This window comes from Petaurus breviceps, unplaced genomic scaffold, assembly GCF_028583685.1.
Source record: "Petaurus breviceps papuanus isolate PSGF00001 unplaced genomic scaffold, PetGlider_PUasm1.0 37, whole genome shotgun sequence".
NCBI lineage: Eukaryota > Metazoa > Chordata > Mammalia > Diprotodontia > Petauridae > Petaurus > Petaurus breviceps.
This window is the reverse complement of record NW_027186296.1, coordinates 72,687,185-72,706,227: the sequence shown is the minus strand read 5'-3', so window position 1 is coordinate 72,706,227 and position 19,043 is coordinate 72,687,185. Positions and strand designations below refer to the sequence as shown.

At 40.0% G+C, this 19,043-nt stretch overlaps 1 protein-coding gene across 5 annotated transcripts in view; it reads left to right on the top strand.

Annotated features, from left to right (window-relative positions):
• Positions 1–19,043, top strand: part of ADAMTSL3 (ADAMTS like 3) — a 567,766-nt gene that overhangs the window by 544,195 nt on the left and 4,528 nt on the right. The window contains exon 29 of one of the 5 annotated variants that reach the window (XM_069098698.1): positions 2,097–2,213. The exons of the other annotated variants lie outside the window; for them this stretch is intronic. Coding sequence (XP_068954799.1) covers positions 2,097–2,130 — 34 coding nt within the window. The 3' untranslated portion in view covers positions 2,131–2,213. Of the gene's footprint in view, positions 1–2,096; positions 2,214–19,043 lie in introns of those variants that run through there. 5 annotated transcript variants of the gene reach the window in all.

Here is a 19,043-nt window from a genome sequence, read left to right as displayed (position 1 = left end):
AAATGAGAGGGTTGTACTAGATGCTGTCTAAAGTCTTCTGCCTCCCAAATCCCATGTTCCTGTGATCTATCTGTCACAGGTCCAGTCATACTTAGATTGATTTGACTTATGCTCTGAGCTCTGGGTCTGCTTGCTCCCTCCTCCTCCATCACCTCTCCCTTTTACTCCCCATCTAGAAACTACAGCTCCCTCAGAAACATGACATTCAAATACACAGAATCTATTTGTACTTTTTTCAGCCTCACTCTCTAAGTGATAACATCACGTGGGAGGCAGAGCCATAACTTCCAGTTTTTTCATCTAGGGGCAAGCAATAGAAAATATTCCCTCAAGACAATTTTTAAAGAAAAACTTAGTTGGGAAGGTGAGTTTCCTCAATAGGGGTGGAAGAATTGCAGCAGGAGAGGGAAAGGCAGGTGTGAGCCTCGACCATGGTGGACCTCCTGTGGAGGGACCTCACTTTATCCTGTTTAAACTAATTGTTAAGTAGGTGCCAGACTGAGTTGTTTTCACTTGGCTAAAGGACTGTAAGTGATGTTTAGAGGGTGTTTCCCCTACACTTCAGCACCCTCAGGACAAGACCTTAGTCACCTTCTCCCTAAGTTTCATCACCCACATCATCTTCCTCCGTCTTCAGTGCATACTAGACTACTTCCTGTAGTACTTTTCATGTCCCATCATGTCTAGGTTCATTCTTCTGTTGCTGCATACTTTGCCACTCTATCTCTGCCATATATAAAGCTACTTTCCTAATCTCTCTCTCTCTCTCTCTGTCTCTCCTGTCTCTCTCCTTTCTCTTTGTCTCTCCTTTCTCTCTGTCTCTCTCCCTCTCTTTCCCTCTCTCTCCCTCTCTCTCTCCTCTCTCCAGGAATCTTTGCACTAATTTCATTCAAATATGGAATTGTCTCAACTAACATGCCTCCTCTTGATCACCATCATTAAGGGAACATCTTGATACTTCTGGAGGTGCCCAGGCACTTATCTATAGCTGAGAACTGTTGTGTCCCTTTCAGGTACACAACTCTTCCCTTCTTCTTTTCCAGAATCCCCAGTGTCTAATATCATACAGTTAACTTGCTTTAAAAGTAAGCAGAGTTCTTAGGAGAAAAATCAATAATCTCTTTTGAAATGACCTGGATAGCCAAACCTATAAAATAATAGTGAGCGCCACAGTTGTAGGGCTTGGTTCCGTGTTTATTACTATATCGTCTGGCTCAGGTGTAGGGAACCTGCTTCCTACAGGCCACATGTGACCCTTTAGGTACTCAAGTCCAAACTTCTATAAAGTTTGGATTTAGTCAAAGGGCGACACTTGAGGACCTAGAGGGCCACATGTGGCCTAGAGGCTGTAGGTTCCCCAGCCCCAGTAGTTCTGTACACAGAAGAGCAGAGCAGATAGATGGGAGAAATACTTAAGGAATCAAAAGTAGCTCATTCTTTGGGTTCACACCCCCTTATCTTGATTAGCAGAGAAGATACCTAGATCAAATGTGAGAAGAAGACAGTTGCAAGGCCAGTATTAAGAGCTACTCGCTACAGTATGTTTTGCTTATACAAAGTTGTTCTTAATGAGAATGTGAATATGTCAGGCTTTTAAAATTGTAAATGCAATGTAAATGTAAATGTAAAATCCTTTTAATAGAACAGTTTGCTGACAGTTTCTATATAAACTGACCCAATGCACAGTCGCCATCTAGTGGCAAAATAGAATAAGTGCTGCAATTAATGATTCAGTTCTGAAATAGTCCAGGACTTAGAATAGAGCATCAATCGTTATTCTTTTTTATTTTTGCAAAAATATAACTTTTTATTAAAATAGAGGAGCACAATTATCTGTTGTAATTTAAGTATTATCAATAAGATGAGGGGAAGATTCTTTCCAGAAAACCAAACCTCAGTGAATGGATAAAATAAAAATTCTGACCTGGAGAAGCCAAGGACCCAATTTGAAATAGAAGCTTCATGCAAGGTTTCCTGACCTCTCTCTGGTCTGAAAGTGATCTCTGTCTCCTCTGAATTTAAGCCTTTTGTATGTATTTATATTCTGTTTTGTTTTATACTTAATTGAATACATTGTCTTGTTTTCCACCTCCTAGATTGCAAACACCTGAGGAGGAGCAGTATTCTTAAAACTTATCTTTGTATCTTCTGCACTGTCCCTTGGCACCTAGCATTGTACTTTCTACAATAAATATTTAATACATGTTTATTACATATATCTTTGAGACTGTTTTTTTTTAATAGTCACAATTAGATCTGACATTGATTTTGTCCTCTGGCTTGATTAAACTACTTTTTTTCTAACTCACCTAGAATTCAGGTCTTGGAGGCCTCTTCTTTTCGAGACTGGTCCACTTCTCCACTATTTAATCTGAAAGTCTTTAGGCTGCCTTAGCACTGAATGCCCTTCTAACTTCTCACAGGCTCTTCTGAGCCTTGGTAGTAGTGATCTTTTCACCTGATTAAACTGTTTGAGCTACCCAGAAGTAAAGTAAAAAAAAGATAAGTCCAGTGGATCCAACAAAATTACTGAACTTTAATGAGAAAACCACTATCAGGGATCTGGGCCTCAGTTTTTCAGTTTCACATTTCTATTTTATCGATTCATATAGGAGTGATCTACTGGATATACTCTTTCATCTTAATTTATTAACAGTGTTTATATAATACTTTGTAATTTTAAGGATCATCTTGTTTTCCAATAGAGAAGTGGTCAAAGAATATAAATGAAGAATTGTTGACTATTAATAACTATGTGGAAGAATGATCCAAATTACTACTGATAAGAAATTAATATCAGAATAACCCAGAGGATTCACCTAATATCCAGCAAATAGGGAAAACTGAAAGAAGATGGAAATAGGCAATGTTGGAAGAATTATGGAAAGAAAGGGACATTAGTGCCTTGTTTGTGTGCCTATGAATTAGTGTAACCATTCTGGAAAACAATTTGGAATTATTCAAATAATGTCATTAAAATGAACATATACTTTGACCCAAAGACTTCACTGCTCTTCATAATCCCTTAGGAGGTTGACAGAAAGAAAAACTTCATATTCAAAGGAGAGGTAGACTAAGGGAATGACAATGAATTCTGTTTGAGATGTTGAGATTTGAGATACTGATGGGATGTTCAGGTAGAGATGTCCAACAGACTAGACCAAGTGATATGGGAACTGAAAGTCAGGAGAGAGAAAGCATCTATGTAGAGTTGATGATGATGGCAGCAACAGAAATCACTGAGAAGATAAAGAGAGAAGGCCTAGAATAGAGTCTTGGAGAATAACCACATTTAGGAAGTATACGAGACGGAGAAGTAATGGTTAGGCAGACAAGAGCAGGACAAGGAGAAAGCTATACCACATAAACCAAAGAAGGAGAGAGTATCAAAGAGAGAAGAGAAAGCTGATAATATTAAAAGCTACCATGTGCTTACAGCAGATGGATTTGTCTCAGTAAAATAGAGTCTGGAGTTGTGCTTGAGGACGTGGTGGAAGGGTGGCATTAGGGAGCTCAAGGATAGGGGGATTGTCATCACCAAACCTTTATGTAGCAGGGGATGTGAGAGGGTCAATACAGGGAGAATAAGTGAATTGTCATGCAGCAGTGAGGGTTCAGCTGAAGTTAGATTGTGTAAATATGTAGTACCCTCATTCAACATGGGTGTTTTCTTCGGACAGCATTGAGCAGCATGAGAATAGGAACAGAAAAAGACTGATGGAGGGGGTGGAAGAGATGGGTAACCCAAACGTAGGCTTTAGTTGGTTTATGAATAGCAGTAGGACATAGGAACAAGGGAATCAAGGACAGAGAAGAATTAGAATATAAACTCCTTGAAAGTAGTGACAGTTTTTGTCATTTTTTTTTTATCCTCTGCGTAGCACAGGACCTGGTGCATAGCAAATGCTTAATGTTGTTTGTCCTTTGTTCTGGAAGAGAACTATAACATCAGGGAGCTGATGCCACAACATGCAAGTGAATTGGATTTTTTTTTAAAGCAATTGGGGTTAAGTAACTTGCTCAAGGTTACACGGCCAGTTATTTCTGGGTGTGGTGCTAAGTATCTGAGCCCGGATTTGATCCCCAGGTCATCCTGACACTGGAGCCCATGCTCTTACTTGCTGAGCCACCTGGCCGCCCCTAAGTAATTGGGGTTAAGTAATTTGCTCAAGGTTACATGGCCAGGTGTTTCTGGGTGGGTGCTAAGTGTCTGAGCCCGGATTTGATCCCCAGGTCATCCCGACACTGGAGCCGGTGCTCTTACTCACTGTGCTACTTGGCCACCCCAAGTGAATTGGATTTAAGTAAGGAAAGGCTGTGAAAAGTCACCAATCTCACTTTTTCCTCCAGAACCTTAATAAATGCTTTTTGAATAAGTATAGTACACAGTTACCTGATCAACTCCAGAACCCAAACTGTGATGAGAGAAAAGGTGATAGACTGGGATAAATGAATAAACTAGAGATCATTGTGATAACAAAGAATAGATTTAGGAGCAATAAAGCAGAGAAATGGAATGGTTATAACTCTGATGAGAAGGGAATGTTAGAGTTCCTGGAGAGAGCACAACTATAGGTAATGGTGAGATCTAATGTGTAGCCAGACCTGTGGCTGGATTAGAGTGAAAATGTAGCCATGAAAGTTGAGTTTTTTAAGTGGGAGACGAGGGGGTTTGAGGAAGGATATCAGTGTGTATCTTGAAATCCCTAAGTATCGTAAGTATGAGGGTAAGAGTTGGGATAGAAAGGAATACTCTGAACCAGGTACTAAACTTCCTGAGAAAGGATTCTAGAGAGAGATCTAGAGACCAATGATTTAGCTAATAATATACTAAGAATGATTTAGACAAATTGTATACCACAAAGAAGGAGAGGCTGCTGAGTGATGGTGCTAGAGAAAGGTTCTTCAAACTTTCATGAGGAGTTAAGAGTAGGTTTCCTTCTCTAAGAGAAGGAGAAGCCAGGATTACTGAAGGTGGTCAGAAATGCCTTGTCTTTCAGAGGGAAGTGAGGTTCCATGAAGTAGTGTGAAGGAAGAAGCAGAAGGTGAAGGAATGATTGTTTAACTGAATAATGGGATGATGGTGCTACAAAAGGCACCATGAAAGGAGAGGGCAGAGAAGGATAGGGACGGGGAAGGTTAAGAGAGTAGGAGTGATAGCAGATAAAGGGGCTGTGTTTCTTTGTAGCCTTGGCAAACAGTGGCTGAATCATAGGGAAGAGAGTGGCAGGAAGGTGGAGGAAGCACCACTGACTGTGATGCTTACTTTCCAGTATCTTTTGATAAGGATAGGTAATATCATTCTATTCATCTCACTCCATTCCCCAAGAAAGTAGTGAGTTGGTTTGATGGAGCTGGCTAGCTCAAACTGACTCCTGAGAGTGAATTATTAAATTTCTGTGTGAGCATTTACTTCACAGAAATCATCAAATCATCAAATGCTACAAATCAGGGCCTGATTTCTTGTTTTGTTGATTTCTCGATTGTTGATTTCTAGACTTATGAAAGAGATAGAGAAAATGTTAATAATGCAGATATAGACTTTGCCCAATCCATGTAAAAAGGGGACTCTGAACAAACTTTGGAGCTGCAGAACCCACAAAATGACACAGAGAAGCTAACCTCCCACTGAGGACAGCCTGGCAAGCCGGCAGCAAGCGGCCAGTGCAGCCGAGCCCAGGCCCGCATGAGCTGGAGGTTTTAGGCTCCAGGTGGGTCTGACCACCCGCTGGCCAGAGGGACTCCAGATCATCAGCAGCTGTGGCCGTTTCCAGAATTATCAACACATAGATGTGAAGGACAAAGTGAGAGGTCAGTGTAGTCTGGACTTTGGGACCAGTAGTTGGGAGAGCATCGGCTTTTGCCCCCAGGGCAAGAAGCCGCTGAGACACCCGGCACAGCCAGTGCCACGTGGCAGCGTCAGCTCCTGGCCTGCAGAGTGTAGGGGGACCAAGCAACCAGTCTGAGGGGTAATCGCTCTTGCTTTAACCTGCTTGGATCTGGATTGCAGTCTAGGGTGGAAGTCCTAGGGTCCCAGCATGCCAGAGTGTGTGGAGGCTTCAGAGAGGGTACCCAACTAATACCTCCGGCAGCTGAGAAAACCCCAGCATTTGGGATGAAAGTTCCCCTATCTGGTGGCAGAGTCCTACTGTGGCAAAAAGCCCAGGGGTCAAGTGACTGAGGGGCAACATGACCAGACAAAGGGAGCAAAGCAAACAGAAGATTCCAACATTAGACTCCTATTTGGGGGACAAAAACGAGCAAAGCATGGAATATGAGGAAGACAGTGAAGTCACAACTCCTGTACCAAAAGCTTCAAAGGAAAATACGGGCTGGTTACAGGCCATAGAGGACCTTAAGAAGCAGATAAGAGAAATGGAGGAAAAATTGGGAAGAGAAATGAGAACAATGCAAGAAAATTACGAAATGAAAGTCAACAGCCTGACTGAGGAAAATCACGCCTTAAAAAACAGACTAACTCAATTGGCAAAAGAGGCTCAAAAAGGCAATGAGGAGAGGAATGCCTTAAAAAGCCAAATTTGCCAGATGGAAAAAGAAGCTCTAAAGCTCAATGAGGAGAATCATTCCCTCAGATTTAGAATGGAGCAAAGGGAAGCTAGTGACTTTATGAGAAATCAAGATAATGTTAAACAGATCCAAACAAATGAAAGAATAGAAGGCAATATGAAATATCTCATGGGAAAAAATCACTAATCTGGAAAATAGATCCAGGAGAGATAATTTAAAAATTATTGGACTACCTTAAAGCCATGATTAAAGAAAGAACCCAGAAATTATCCTCCAAGAAATTCTCAAGGAAAATTGCCCTGATATTTTAGAACCGTAAGGCAAAATAGAGGTTGAAAGAATCCACCAATCACCTCCTGAAAAAGATCCCAAAAAGAAAACTCCTAGGAATATTATAGCCAGGTTCTGGAATTCCCAGATCAAGGAGAGAATATTGCAAGCAGCCAGGAAGAAACAATTTTAATATTGTGGAAACAAAATCAGGATAACACAGGATCTGGCAGCTTCTATATTGAGGGATCAAAGGGCCTGGAATATGATATTCCAGAAGACAGAGGAGCTGGGATTAAAACCAAGAGTCACCTACCCAGCAAAATTGAGTATCATGTTTCAGGGGAAAATATGGTCATTCAGTGGAATAGAAGACTTTCAAGCATTCTTGCTGAAAAAACCAGAGTTGAATAGAAAATTTGATATTCAGATACAAGAAGCAAGAGAAGCTTGAGAAGGTAAAGGGAAAAGAAATCATAAGCCACTGATCAAAGTTGAATTATTAACATTCCTACATGGAAAAATGATAATTGTAACTGATGAAACTTTTCTCAGTATGAAAATAGTTGAAGGGAATAGAAATAGAAAGATATATATATATATATATATATATATGTCAGAGGGTATACGGGTATATGAATACATATGTGAATGTGTGTATATATGTTTACAAGTATACATAGATAGAGGGCACAGGACCAAGTTCATAGGAAGGGATGATACTTAAAAGGTGAAATTAAGAGGTGAGAGAGGAATATAATGAGAGGAGACAGAGACAGAATGGGGTAAACTATCTCATATAGAAGAGGCAAGGGAAAATGGTTACAATGGAGGGGAAGAATAGGAAGGCAAAAGGGAATGGGTCAACCTTATTCCCATTGAATTTAGCTTGAGGAGGGAATGAAATACACATTAAATAGGGTATCTCACCCTCTAGGAGAATAAGGGGGGATGATGGAAGGGAGGGTAGGCTGAGGGGGAGGGAAGTTGGAAGCACTCACTTTTGAAAAGAGACGGGATCAAAGTAGAGAATAGAACAAGTGGGTGGTGGGATAGGAGGGAGGGAAATATAGTCAGTCTTTTACAATATATCTTCTATGTTAATGTTTTGCATTAGCTACACATGTACAACCTATACTGAACTGCTTATCTTCCCAGTAAGGGTGGGTGACAAGGGAGGAAGGGAATGAATCTAGAATTCAAAGTTTTAAAATCAAATGCTTAAAAAAATATATATGTATATATATGTATATATATATATATATATATACTATTATTAATACTATTTTACATGTAATTGGGAAATAAGATATACAGGCACTGGGGCATAGAGATCCACCATGCCCTACTGGAAAAGTCAAAGGGGGTATGAGAGAAGATATGGGAGAGAGCAGATTGGAGGGGGGGATAATCTGTGAGATTGCTATTTTGTGGTGGTGGGTAGGGGAAAAACAGGTAAAAAATTTGTAACTCAAAATCTGACAGAAATTAATGATGTAAATCAGAGGTTAATGAAGCATTTGAAAAATGAAAAAAAAATACAAAAACAAACAAACAAATTAATGCATATAGGAAAGTTTGTTCTGCTTTTTTGGAGAGCCTATTATTAAATATTTACTAGTACATCACTGTAGCTGATGCAGTGGGATTATTGGGCTGAGTATTTAGATCAGTAAAATCATACTCAGTGCTATTTCTGACACCCCAAACAAGGAATGATGCATGGGAGATGCTTTACACACTTAGCATGTACTTGTTTCTTAATTAGAACTAAAATCTAAGACTCTGACCCCAAACAAGGTCATGGCAGTGAGACCAAGGCTGGAGATCAAGCAGAGAGAGGACTCTTATCTGGGTGCCAGAGGGTAGCAAAAGCTAAGGTGTCTTTCTCAGAGGGACCTTCACTTCTCCCAGACCATCATCCTTCTTCCCATCACAATCTTGACCCTACATTTGGCCATACATACCTGTGTACTGTATTTAACCAATCATCAAGCATTTATTAAGCACCTAATGTATTCTAGGCACTGTGCTAAGCCCTGCTGAGACAAAGAAAAAATAATAACAGTCCTTGCCCTCAAGGACTTCATATTTTAATTCTGCTCTCTCTTTGAATCCCTCATTCCTTTGTCTTCTCATTGTTCAGAGCTAGCTAAACCTCACACCTGGGTGAGAATAGGGAAGGAATAGGTATTACCTTTATATGGGACATTAGATTCTGAGATAAGAGGCCTTGACATCCATTATCTGAAAGAGACTGGAGGGAGGGGCACACTCTTGCTACTTGAGCAGGAACCTTGGTGTCCACGCTAGCTTCTCCGAAGGCACTTGGTAATAGGACACTGAGGTATTATTTTCTCAGAAGGTTTTGTTAAAATGAGTGTAAGCTTTTCAAGGATAGGGACTCTTTTATTTTTGTCTTGTATCCCTATGTGCACCTTGCACATAGTAGGCACTTAATAAATGTTGATTGATTGGCTCGAGTAAGAGGTATAGCCTCCATGCATGGAAGTAGGTTCTGAGGTGAGGAGGGTTCCAGGTCTAGTCTTTGAGAGGGACTAAACCTGGGGCAACAGAGAGAGCAAGCATTAGATTTGGAGACCTGATTTTGACTCTGGCCTCAGATATTTACTAGAAAGTTATTCAAACTCTCTGAGATTGTTCTATCATCTATAAAATGGGAATAATAGGACCAGCCTCCAAGAGTTGTGAGCTTCAAGGGAGCTAACACATATAAAGGACTTTCCAAACCTTAAAGTGCCATATAAATGTTAGCTATTGTTATTATTTTCTCTAGTTGATTGATCAGGTTCCCATTCCCACCATGATCTACTACCCCCAAATAGAAAAGCTGAAGAAGTATGTACTGGATAGTAGCAAACTTGTGAAATTACCTAAGAGTGTCATTTAGAGGATTGGTATCAACTTTAATGGAAATCTTGAGTAGCGTATCACAGGCACTAAATAAGACATTAGAAGGGACAGGTAATAGGATACACAGCAGAATCAAGAATCAAAATGTTCTCAGTAACTAGCAACACTGAACTGAAGCCATCAGTCAATCAGTGAATAAGCATTTAGTACCTACTATGATTAAATGCCAACAAAAAGAAGTTTATTAGTGTGGCATCTGGGCGATCCCCCCAACTGATACCTGGGTGCCCAGATTCAACATACTTTCTGGGTCTATATTAACCTAAACCTATAGCTCATTGAGTCCCCACCAATGTGTTTGCCTTTATTACTGGGCCAGAGGATGTAATTCAAATCAAAAAGCATTTAATGATATAGTAAGAAAAGTAGCAATAAAACATTACCTCTAGATCTTGTGCGCGCACACACACACACACACACACACACACATATATGGGATAGGAAAAGACCTAGCTTGGGAGTGGTTCATGTGAAAAAGACCTGAGAAATTTAACCACAAGTTCATCATAAACAGAAAGTATGATGTGGCTGCCTAAAAAAAAAAAAAAAGCCCACACTGTCTCAAACTATTTTAATGGCAGCATCCAGATCTTGGCAATGATCCCTATATTCTGCACTGATCTGACCGCATCTGAAGTATTAGGTTCTAGTCGGATATCAAATTTCAAGAAGGGAGGGAAGGAAGGAATTAGCATTTAGAAAGAGCCTACTATGTGCCAGGCACTGGGTTAAGTGCTTTTACATATATCATCTCCTTTGACCCTTACAATAACACTGGGAGATAAGTTCTCTTGTTAGCCTCATTTTACAGTTGAAGAAACTAAGGCTCTGCAGAGGTTAAGTGACTTGTCCAAGGTCACGAAGCTAGTAATTGCTTGCTGGATTTGAATTCTGGTCTTCGTAACTCTAACTCTCCACAATGCAATCAGTTGCTAGAAGAACATGAATAAATAGAAAAGCATCCAGAATCCAAAAGAGAAACTATTTGATGTAGGTTATAGACAATATCCATGTGATATTTCGCTTAGATAAGAGAAAACTAGAGACATAATAACTGTCTTAGAATATTTGAAGGGCTGTCATTTGGAAGAAGAAGTAAAACTATTCTGCATTGCTCCAGTGAGCAGAATACCTTGGGTAGGTCTATAACTTTGACTAAAGAGTGCCATAGAAAGCTGTCCCAGACACCAAATGCTCTCCCTCTAGTAGAGGAAGCATTTGGTTGGTAAGTGGAGCTCCATGACCTCAAAGGAATCTTTCAACTTCCAAATTTCCTAATCCTCCAACTAGCAACATTCAAAGACGATCTTGACTTCGGTGATTAGAGCACCCAAGTAGATTACAGGCTTTTCATGGCTGAACTGGCTCAAAATGGAAATTTTGATGTCAAGCTCTGATTGTTCAAAACTTCAAAGTAGGCAAGAGTGGGAAACAAAGAGTCCACAAGCCACCTAGAAACTTTAACTAAGCAACACCCAAAGAGGTATCAGTTAAAAGGTTTCTTGAGAAAAAGAAGCTTAAAATAAACTTAAGCAGCAATTACTACAAAATTGAATTCAGTAAAAAAAAAAAAAAGTACCAAATGCCCATATAAGTTTTGCACTTCTTTAAGCTGTGCTCTCTGAGTTAAAAGTTAGTATTTACTTAATTGTGTTTTGTGTTTTTTTTAATATAAAGAAAATGCTTTAAAAAACATGTTTCCTTAATTCTTCCATTCTCTTAGTTATCCAGATAGGAGATGTGGTACAGTGGGTAGAGGACTGGTCTTGAAACCTGGAAGATCTGGGTTTAACCCCCTCCTCTGATACATATAAGGCTGTGTGACCTTGGGCAAATGATTTACTTTCTCAAGCCTCTAAGAAGTTCTATAAGTTGCTGAGAAGGTACTGACCTCCATTGATAGGGAGGATTTTCTTGCTTGGGAATTCTCTATGCAAATGAAATAAAAGGTTCAATACCTATCCCTTTCTTAGGATATGTCTTTATTGCTGGGCTAGAAGATGCAATTCAAATCAAAGAGCACATATTTGGAGATGACAAATTATCACTATCACCAGGGATCACTGAATATACAACATTAGATCCCAGGCACCACCCTGTGGCATGTATTGGAATTACAAGTCTAGTGCCTATCAGTAAAAATAGTAGGCCTTTGTTATAGAGTTGGATTTGCATTTCCACACCTAATTACTTGATGCAAACATCACACCTTCCATCTCAAAGAAGCACATTTCCTATCTTTATCCCCAGAATTTCACCTTACTTCTTCGGTTTGGATTTCTTTGCCCTCTGAATATCAGTGAGTTGGGCTTTGTTCACTTTCCTGCATCTGAGAGCCAAAGTATGGCCTGCACAGACTGTGATTCCCTCTGACTCCCCCATGTCCTCTCTCCTCACAAGGCTGAAGCAGAGAAAGAAAATTACAATCACATAGGGTACCTCTGCATTCTGACACAAAATCCCCAAACTTCCTTTTTCTAGTCAGAAAGAGGTAACTTTCCATCTATAGATAAGAAACAGGAAAGAAATATCCCTTTTTGAAAGTAGTGTTTTTCAAACTGTTTGAAGCATTATTTATGAAATTTAACTTCTCTTAACAGCCAAAGCTGCCCATAAACAATTTATATCATTTACAGATGCAATTTTGAATCACAGAATCTCAAAATTAAAAGGAAACTTTGAGGCCCTCAAACCCAGACCACACTAGAGAGACAGCATGGTGTAGTGGCCAAAATATTAAACATAGAATCAAGTACATTTAATTCAAATCTCACTAGATATTCTTATTATTGGTGTGACCCTGAGCAAATCACTTAACTTCATGTCTTAGTTTCCTCTTCTATGATGTCTTTGACAAGTGGTCATTTGACTTTTTCTTGGCAATCTCAAGTGAAGGGGAACCCACTTGCTACCTCTCAATGCCCTGTTCCATGTCCTTTTTGGATAGCTCTAATTATTAGGCAGTTTTTCTTTACCATTGTTCTTGGATCCATAATCTGTGGTCAAGCAGAAAATGTCTAATCCCTCTTCAGATGTTTAAAGGCAGTTTTCATGACCACTCCTCTCCCCAGCCCCCTTCTCTTCTCCAGTCCAAAAATGTCCAATTCCCTCTGTTCATCATCATATGGCATGATCTCAAGACCTTTCACTATCATGTTTGAAATGGTCTTTTGTTAATAGAGCTTTCAATTATAGATAATAGTTTTCACCAGGCAGTAAGTCAACAGCCTGAACAAGTTGTGGTATATGATCATGGTGGAATACTCTTGTGCTATAAGAAATGATAAGCTTGATGATCTTAGAAAAAGATGGATAGACTTGCATGGAATAATGAAGAGTGAAATGAGCAGAACCAAGAGAATGTAGTATACAGTAACAACATTGTTTTAACAACAACTTTGAGTGAATAAGTCATTTTAACTATTATAAATACCCAGATTAACTACAAAGGTCATAAGAAGGAAAATGCTATCTATCAGCATCCAGCAAAAGAACTGATAAATAGAATTATGTATAGAATTATATATATATGATGTATTTGTGTTTAGCCATTTGTGGTTGCCATCTCTGGGGGGGGAGGGGAAAAAAGAAATTTACATGATAACATTATTATATATTTAGAAGTAAGTTGTACATAATAGGTTTGCAGCTTCATGTGCAATCATCTTTATTGTTATACTATGCTATGGAAATGCTTGTTTTATTCCATAAATTAAAAATAAAATTAATGTTTTTTTAAGCAGTTGGGGTTAAGTAACTTGCTCAAGGTTACACAGCCAGTTATTTCTGGGTGTGGTGCTAAGTATCTGAGCCAGATTTGATCCCCAGGTCATCCTGACACTGGGGCCAGTGCTCTTACTTGCTGTGCTACCTGGCCACCCTGAAATTAATTATTTTTTAAAAGTTCTTATTATGCTCTTACTATAGGACAGACACTGCACTAAGCACTCAAAGCTCATATCCCAGTTGGGAGACAATATGAAGTAATTAGGGGCATACAAGACACATATAGAATAGATGAAGGCAATCTGAAAGGGAAAGGCATTAATTAGTAGCTGGGAAGGAGCAGAAAAGCCTCCTAGGAACGTTCGGATTTGAGGTGAGTCTTGAAGTCTAGGAAACTAAGAGGCAGAGAGAGGTGAAGGTGCAGAGTGTTCTAGGCCTGAGAAGGAACAAGAATATGAAGGCATGGAGACAAGGCAGAGAGCCATGTTTGAGGAGCAGCAGGTTGGTCAAGGGACTGAGATCACAGAGTGCATGGAGGGGAGTAAGTTATAGGAAGACTGGAACGGTGGGAAGGGCTCAGGCTAGGAAGAGCTGTATTGAATCCCAAGCCACTAGAGCTCAATTGAGCCACCCACGGAGCTGGAGCATGACATGCTTTAGAAGCTGAGTGAGTAACAGACAGGGAGACCAATTAGAACACTATGATTGTAGTCCAGGCAAGAGATGACAAAAGCCTGAAACTGGGCTGTGACTTTGTGAATGGGGGGGAAGGAGATGTATAAAAAGTAGAAATGATGAGATTAAACAATAGACAGGATGAGTAAGAGTGAGGAGTCATGTAAGCAAAGGTCTTGGGCCTAGGTGACTGGGAGGATGGTGGTACCCTCAAGTAAGAGGGAAGATTGGAAGAAGGAGGGTTTGAAGGGAAAAAAATTAAGTTCTGTTTTGGTCATACTGAGCTTGAGATGCCTGTGGAACATGCAATCAAGATGTCTAAGAGTCAGTTGGCGGTGCATGACTATAGCTCAGCAAAGAAAATAGAGCTAGATATATAGATCTGGGAGTTATCTGCATAGAAATAATTGATCCCATGGGAAGTGATGAACCCATGTCACTCCCCCTTCCCCCAATGTGCACGCACACACACACACACACACACACACACACACACTCACTAAACTGCAGTGACTCCCTATTTTCTCCAGGATCAAATGCAAAATCCTTTATTTGGTATTCAAAGCCCTTCATAACTACTCCCCTCCCCACCTTTCTGTCTTCTTTCACTGTCCTCCCCAGCACATATCTTTTTCTATCCAGTGACTGTAGCCTTCTTACTGTTCCTCAAACAAGATATGCCCTCTCTCAGTACCAGGCTCTTCCATATCACTTCTCTTCTCTGCCTGTTCTCTTCCCTGGCTTCCTTCAAGTCCTAACTAAAATTCTTGGGGGGAGGGTGTGTTCAGGGAAGACTAGTACCTCTGGTGCAAGTAATGCTGGGCCCTTTTCAGGGCTGCTTTCCACCTTTGGTGTCCATCTACCTGTTCCACCTAACTGTCAGCTGTAGCTCCCAGAAGCTGTAGCATGTGTGGCAGCCACACCCCAGTAAACCATTTCAGTAGAAGGGCTAAACCAGATTGAGGGTAACTGAGGGGTCTCAAAACTGTCAGTAAGTTAGAGGGGTGTGTGTGCCAAGCATGTGAAAACTTTCCCTGGTGGAATGGGTGGATGAGAACAGTTTGTTCCAATGGTCATGAAGGCAACTGAAGCAGGCACTGTGGGGTGCTTAGAACTTGGTTAGACATCAGAGATGCCAAGGTCATCCACTGCATCTCAAGCCATCACGAGTCATGTTGATTCTCTAGCCACAGGACTGTGATGACTCTGGAGGAGAAAGTGAGGCCAGTGACTTCATGCAATTCTGCCCCACTTATATCCAGTTTACACATGCATCAAAAGATATCACTCAAACCATTTTAAAATCCAACTAAAATTCCATTTTCTATAGGAAGCCTTTCCCAGCCCCTCTTAATTCTAGTGCCTTCTTTCCTTCAGTTAATTATTTCCTATTTTCCCTGGATATAGCTTGTTTGTACACATCTGTTTGCTTGTTTTCTCCCTTATTAGAGTGTAAGTTCCTTAAAGGCAGAAACTGTTTTTTTGTATTCTCAGTGATAAGCACAATTCCTGAAACATAGTAGGCACTTAGTGAATGTTTATTGATTGACTGATGAGATCACCTAATAAACCTTCTCTGACCTTCAGTTTCCTTACTGATAATATGGGGATAATAATATCTCTAGGACCTATCTTATAGGGTTGTGATGAGGCTCAAGCAAGATAATATATGTAAAGTATGTGGAAAATTGTAAAGCGCTATACAGATATCAGCTAGTTTTATGAACACATAATTATCACTCAGAAATGAGTCACTTAGATGCCACAAATTAGTTCAAGGAGAAATGTGGTTACGTATGTGTGGGTATGTGCACATACATATATGTATGCATGTGTGTATATTTAAAAGAAGATGGGGCGGCTGGCTAGGTGGCGCAGTGAATAGATCACCGGCCCTGGAGTCAGGAGGACCTGAGTTAAAATCCAGCCCAAGACACTTAACACAAAAACTAGCCGGGTAAACTTGGGCAAGTCACTTAACCCCAATTGCCCTCCAAAAAAAAAAAAGAAAAAGAAAGAAAAAATAAATAAATAAAATAAGATCTAATAACCCAGGAAGTCATCTTAAGTAACATTTATTTATAACTACACTATGTGTCTAAATTTTTGTTAACAGCATCAGAGATTCAGAAATGAAAGAGAAACAGTTGGCCCTGGGTCACACAAGTAGGAGGTCAAATCACAGGATTTGGATTCCAGCCCTCTGGATGCAGGGCCAGTTTTCTTTCCTTGCACCACACTACCTCTTTTCCTTAAAAGAAAAAGTAATGGGAACATGAAGTTGACTACAGTGCTTAAAAGGGGGTCATTATATTTTTCACCCAAGAATAGATATGAAAAAATACCCTTTCTATTTGTAAAAACATCTACATGGTAACTTCTAGTAAGCCTCAAAGCTTCGAGAGCCTCTAAGGCTACCCTCTTTCTACTTCAGAGGTAGCTAAGCCATACACAAAACTCCTGAGTAGGGCCTGAGCCAGATTAAAATGTAATTGGGAAATGTTAACAAAATAAATAAAAATACCATTCAGCATAGATAGTTATTTTGTGGCTTTCTAGGTCAACATGGGTTCCACAGGGATCCATTTCTATTTTAGTTCCACAGTACTGATCTACTCCACTGATTTGTACATTCTTATTTATTTATGTTGACTCCTTTTTTAGATTTAAGCTCCTTTGTCAACAGGCAATCACAGTTTCACAAAACTGACATGAAAAATAGGTTTGTTACAAAAGAAATGAACAAACATGTGGAACTCAAAGAGTTTACAACCCATACATAAAAATGCATTTTTATAAAAGCAGGACTAAGGAAAGAGGAGATACCGAAATCTCTACCTAAAGAGGTGTGGCATGGGAGGGGGAAAGGTGCAAAGAGGACAAAACCCCTCTCAAAGGGGAGGAGCAAGGCCATGGCAAAATCCAAGTTCTTGGGAACTGCTAGACCATGAAGATATGATGGTCTCCTTATCTGCAAGGGTCCCAATAGGCACAAGCACAGACTGGTGCCTGTCTTGACTCCCAAGGACACACAAAGAGTCCAATTTGGGATGCAAATTATGTCGGTTTAAGAAGAGGGAATGTTTGTCCTTGACACATTCAGGACTCCTGCGTGCTCTGGGTCCAGTGTTTCTGGAAAATACGGTAGCTCGATCTCTTAACAATCTTTAGCACTTACATGCAGGAATTTATTATTATTATATTGGTATTTTCATCAACTAGCCCAGCCCAGTGTCTGGAATATAGTAAGAACTTAATATATTTTGATTGACTGTATTGGTATTACTGAGAGTTAGAAAAAACAAAAGTTGATCTGAGGTAAAGGACACTCATATGATTTTAGTTTGAGATTTTATTCAGGTGAAGGTGGAAATGAGAGACAGGGCTAGAGAACAAAAGAGACATTGGGACTGAAGAGAGAGATGTATAATCCATCCACATGAAAGGGTGATGGATGAAACTAAGGGAATGAATGGGATTGCTAACAAAGATGATGATTTCTCTCAGTAGCCAAAGACTCCAAGGGAGACCTTGAAATGCCTTAAATCTCTTCTGAAATCTCTTTCCCTAACAAGTGGAAATTAACGTTGATTGGTGGACATTTAATAAAGTTGGCTAAAAGTCTTTGACTCCTCATGCTGAGAACATGGCTTGATCGTGAGTCTCAGCAATCTGGGCAAGGGAAAGCCATCTCCATCCAACCCTCTCTGGCTAGTTTTCTCCTTCACAAACTGGGTCACCCTAAACTCTAATGGAAGAGATCAAGGACAGAGGTTCCTTCTGTCAGGGTAAGGACTCAACCAGACTGGATTCTGTTTATACACTAAATAAACAGAAATTAGTAATTGTGACTTTTAAAAAGGCTGAGAGACATAATTTCTGGGTAATTAATCATTTTATTAATAAAAGAGGTCAGTGGCACTCTCAAATGCCAAAGACAGTCATGGCTGTGGACTCACCCCTAGGAAGACAGGGGTTCCTGAGGGTGGCAACCAGCTGGGATTGGAATGAATATTATGATGAGGAACTGGACCTATTCTAATAAACTTTGATTTTTGTCATTTACTTGTAAATCGCCCCCACCTAGGGCAATCTATTCAAAGAATTTATCCCCATCAGAACTCCTGTAGAACACAAAGGGCTTCCCCACCTTAGAATAAATACTTTGTAAGGTTGGGTGAGGTCTGACCACGATTGAAGAGACAGTTAATTCAGCCTTCAGAGACTGAGTTTTTGAAAGGAAGACTTTCGAAAATGGGGAGAACTCTGGATCTCCCCATATCATTGATAATTAATAACAATTTCTCTCAGATTCATCATTGGGTGGAGTCCTGTAATGGTAATGGGAATTGGAAGTGAATGTTGCATTGGCGCTACAAGTCCCACCCAAAATTAACAAGAGCATTTCTTGGGGGCTAGCAGCAATCTCATCAATCATCCATGCCCTTCAGAGACTGACCTTAACTGGAGTTGGGCTTTTACCAAGAATAGAAGAAATAAAGGATGGATCATGATTAATAATTAATATGATAGTATAATAATTTCTTTCAATAGTGTAGTCTCATGGAAGCCAGTATAGAAGAGAGTAGAGGTCTTTTTTACCTCTTTAGAGCAAATCTTCAGCCCTCTTCCTTACTTCTTGTATCTGGAACCCTGCTTTTGACTCCCCTAGATCCCTAGGCAATAATCCATTTCCCTTTACAATTGGAGGTCTCCATGCCTCATTCTGACATTTGCACTAGACTGGGCAGAAAATGGTTGCTCTCCATCCCCAATCCCTACCTTGACATGAGTGCAGTTGATGTCCACTTCCAAGGTGTTCATTGATGAGGGATGGCTCCCAATAGGTTCAGCAGGAACTCAGATCTTATCTAAGACCAGAACCTGCAATTCAGTCTGGAAAGAATTCA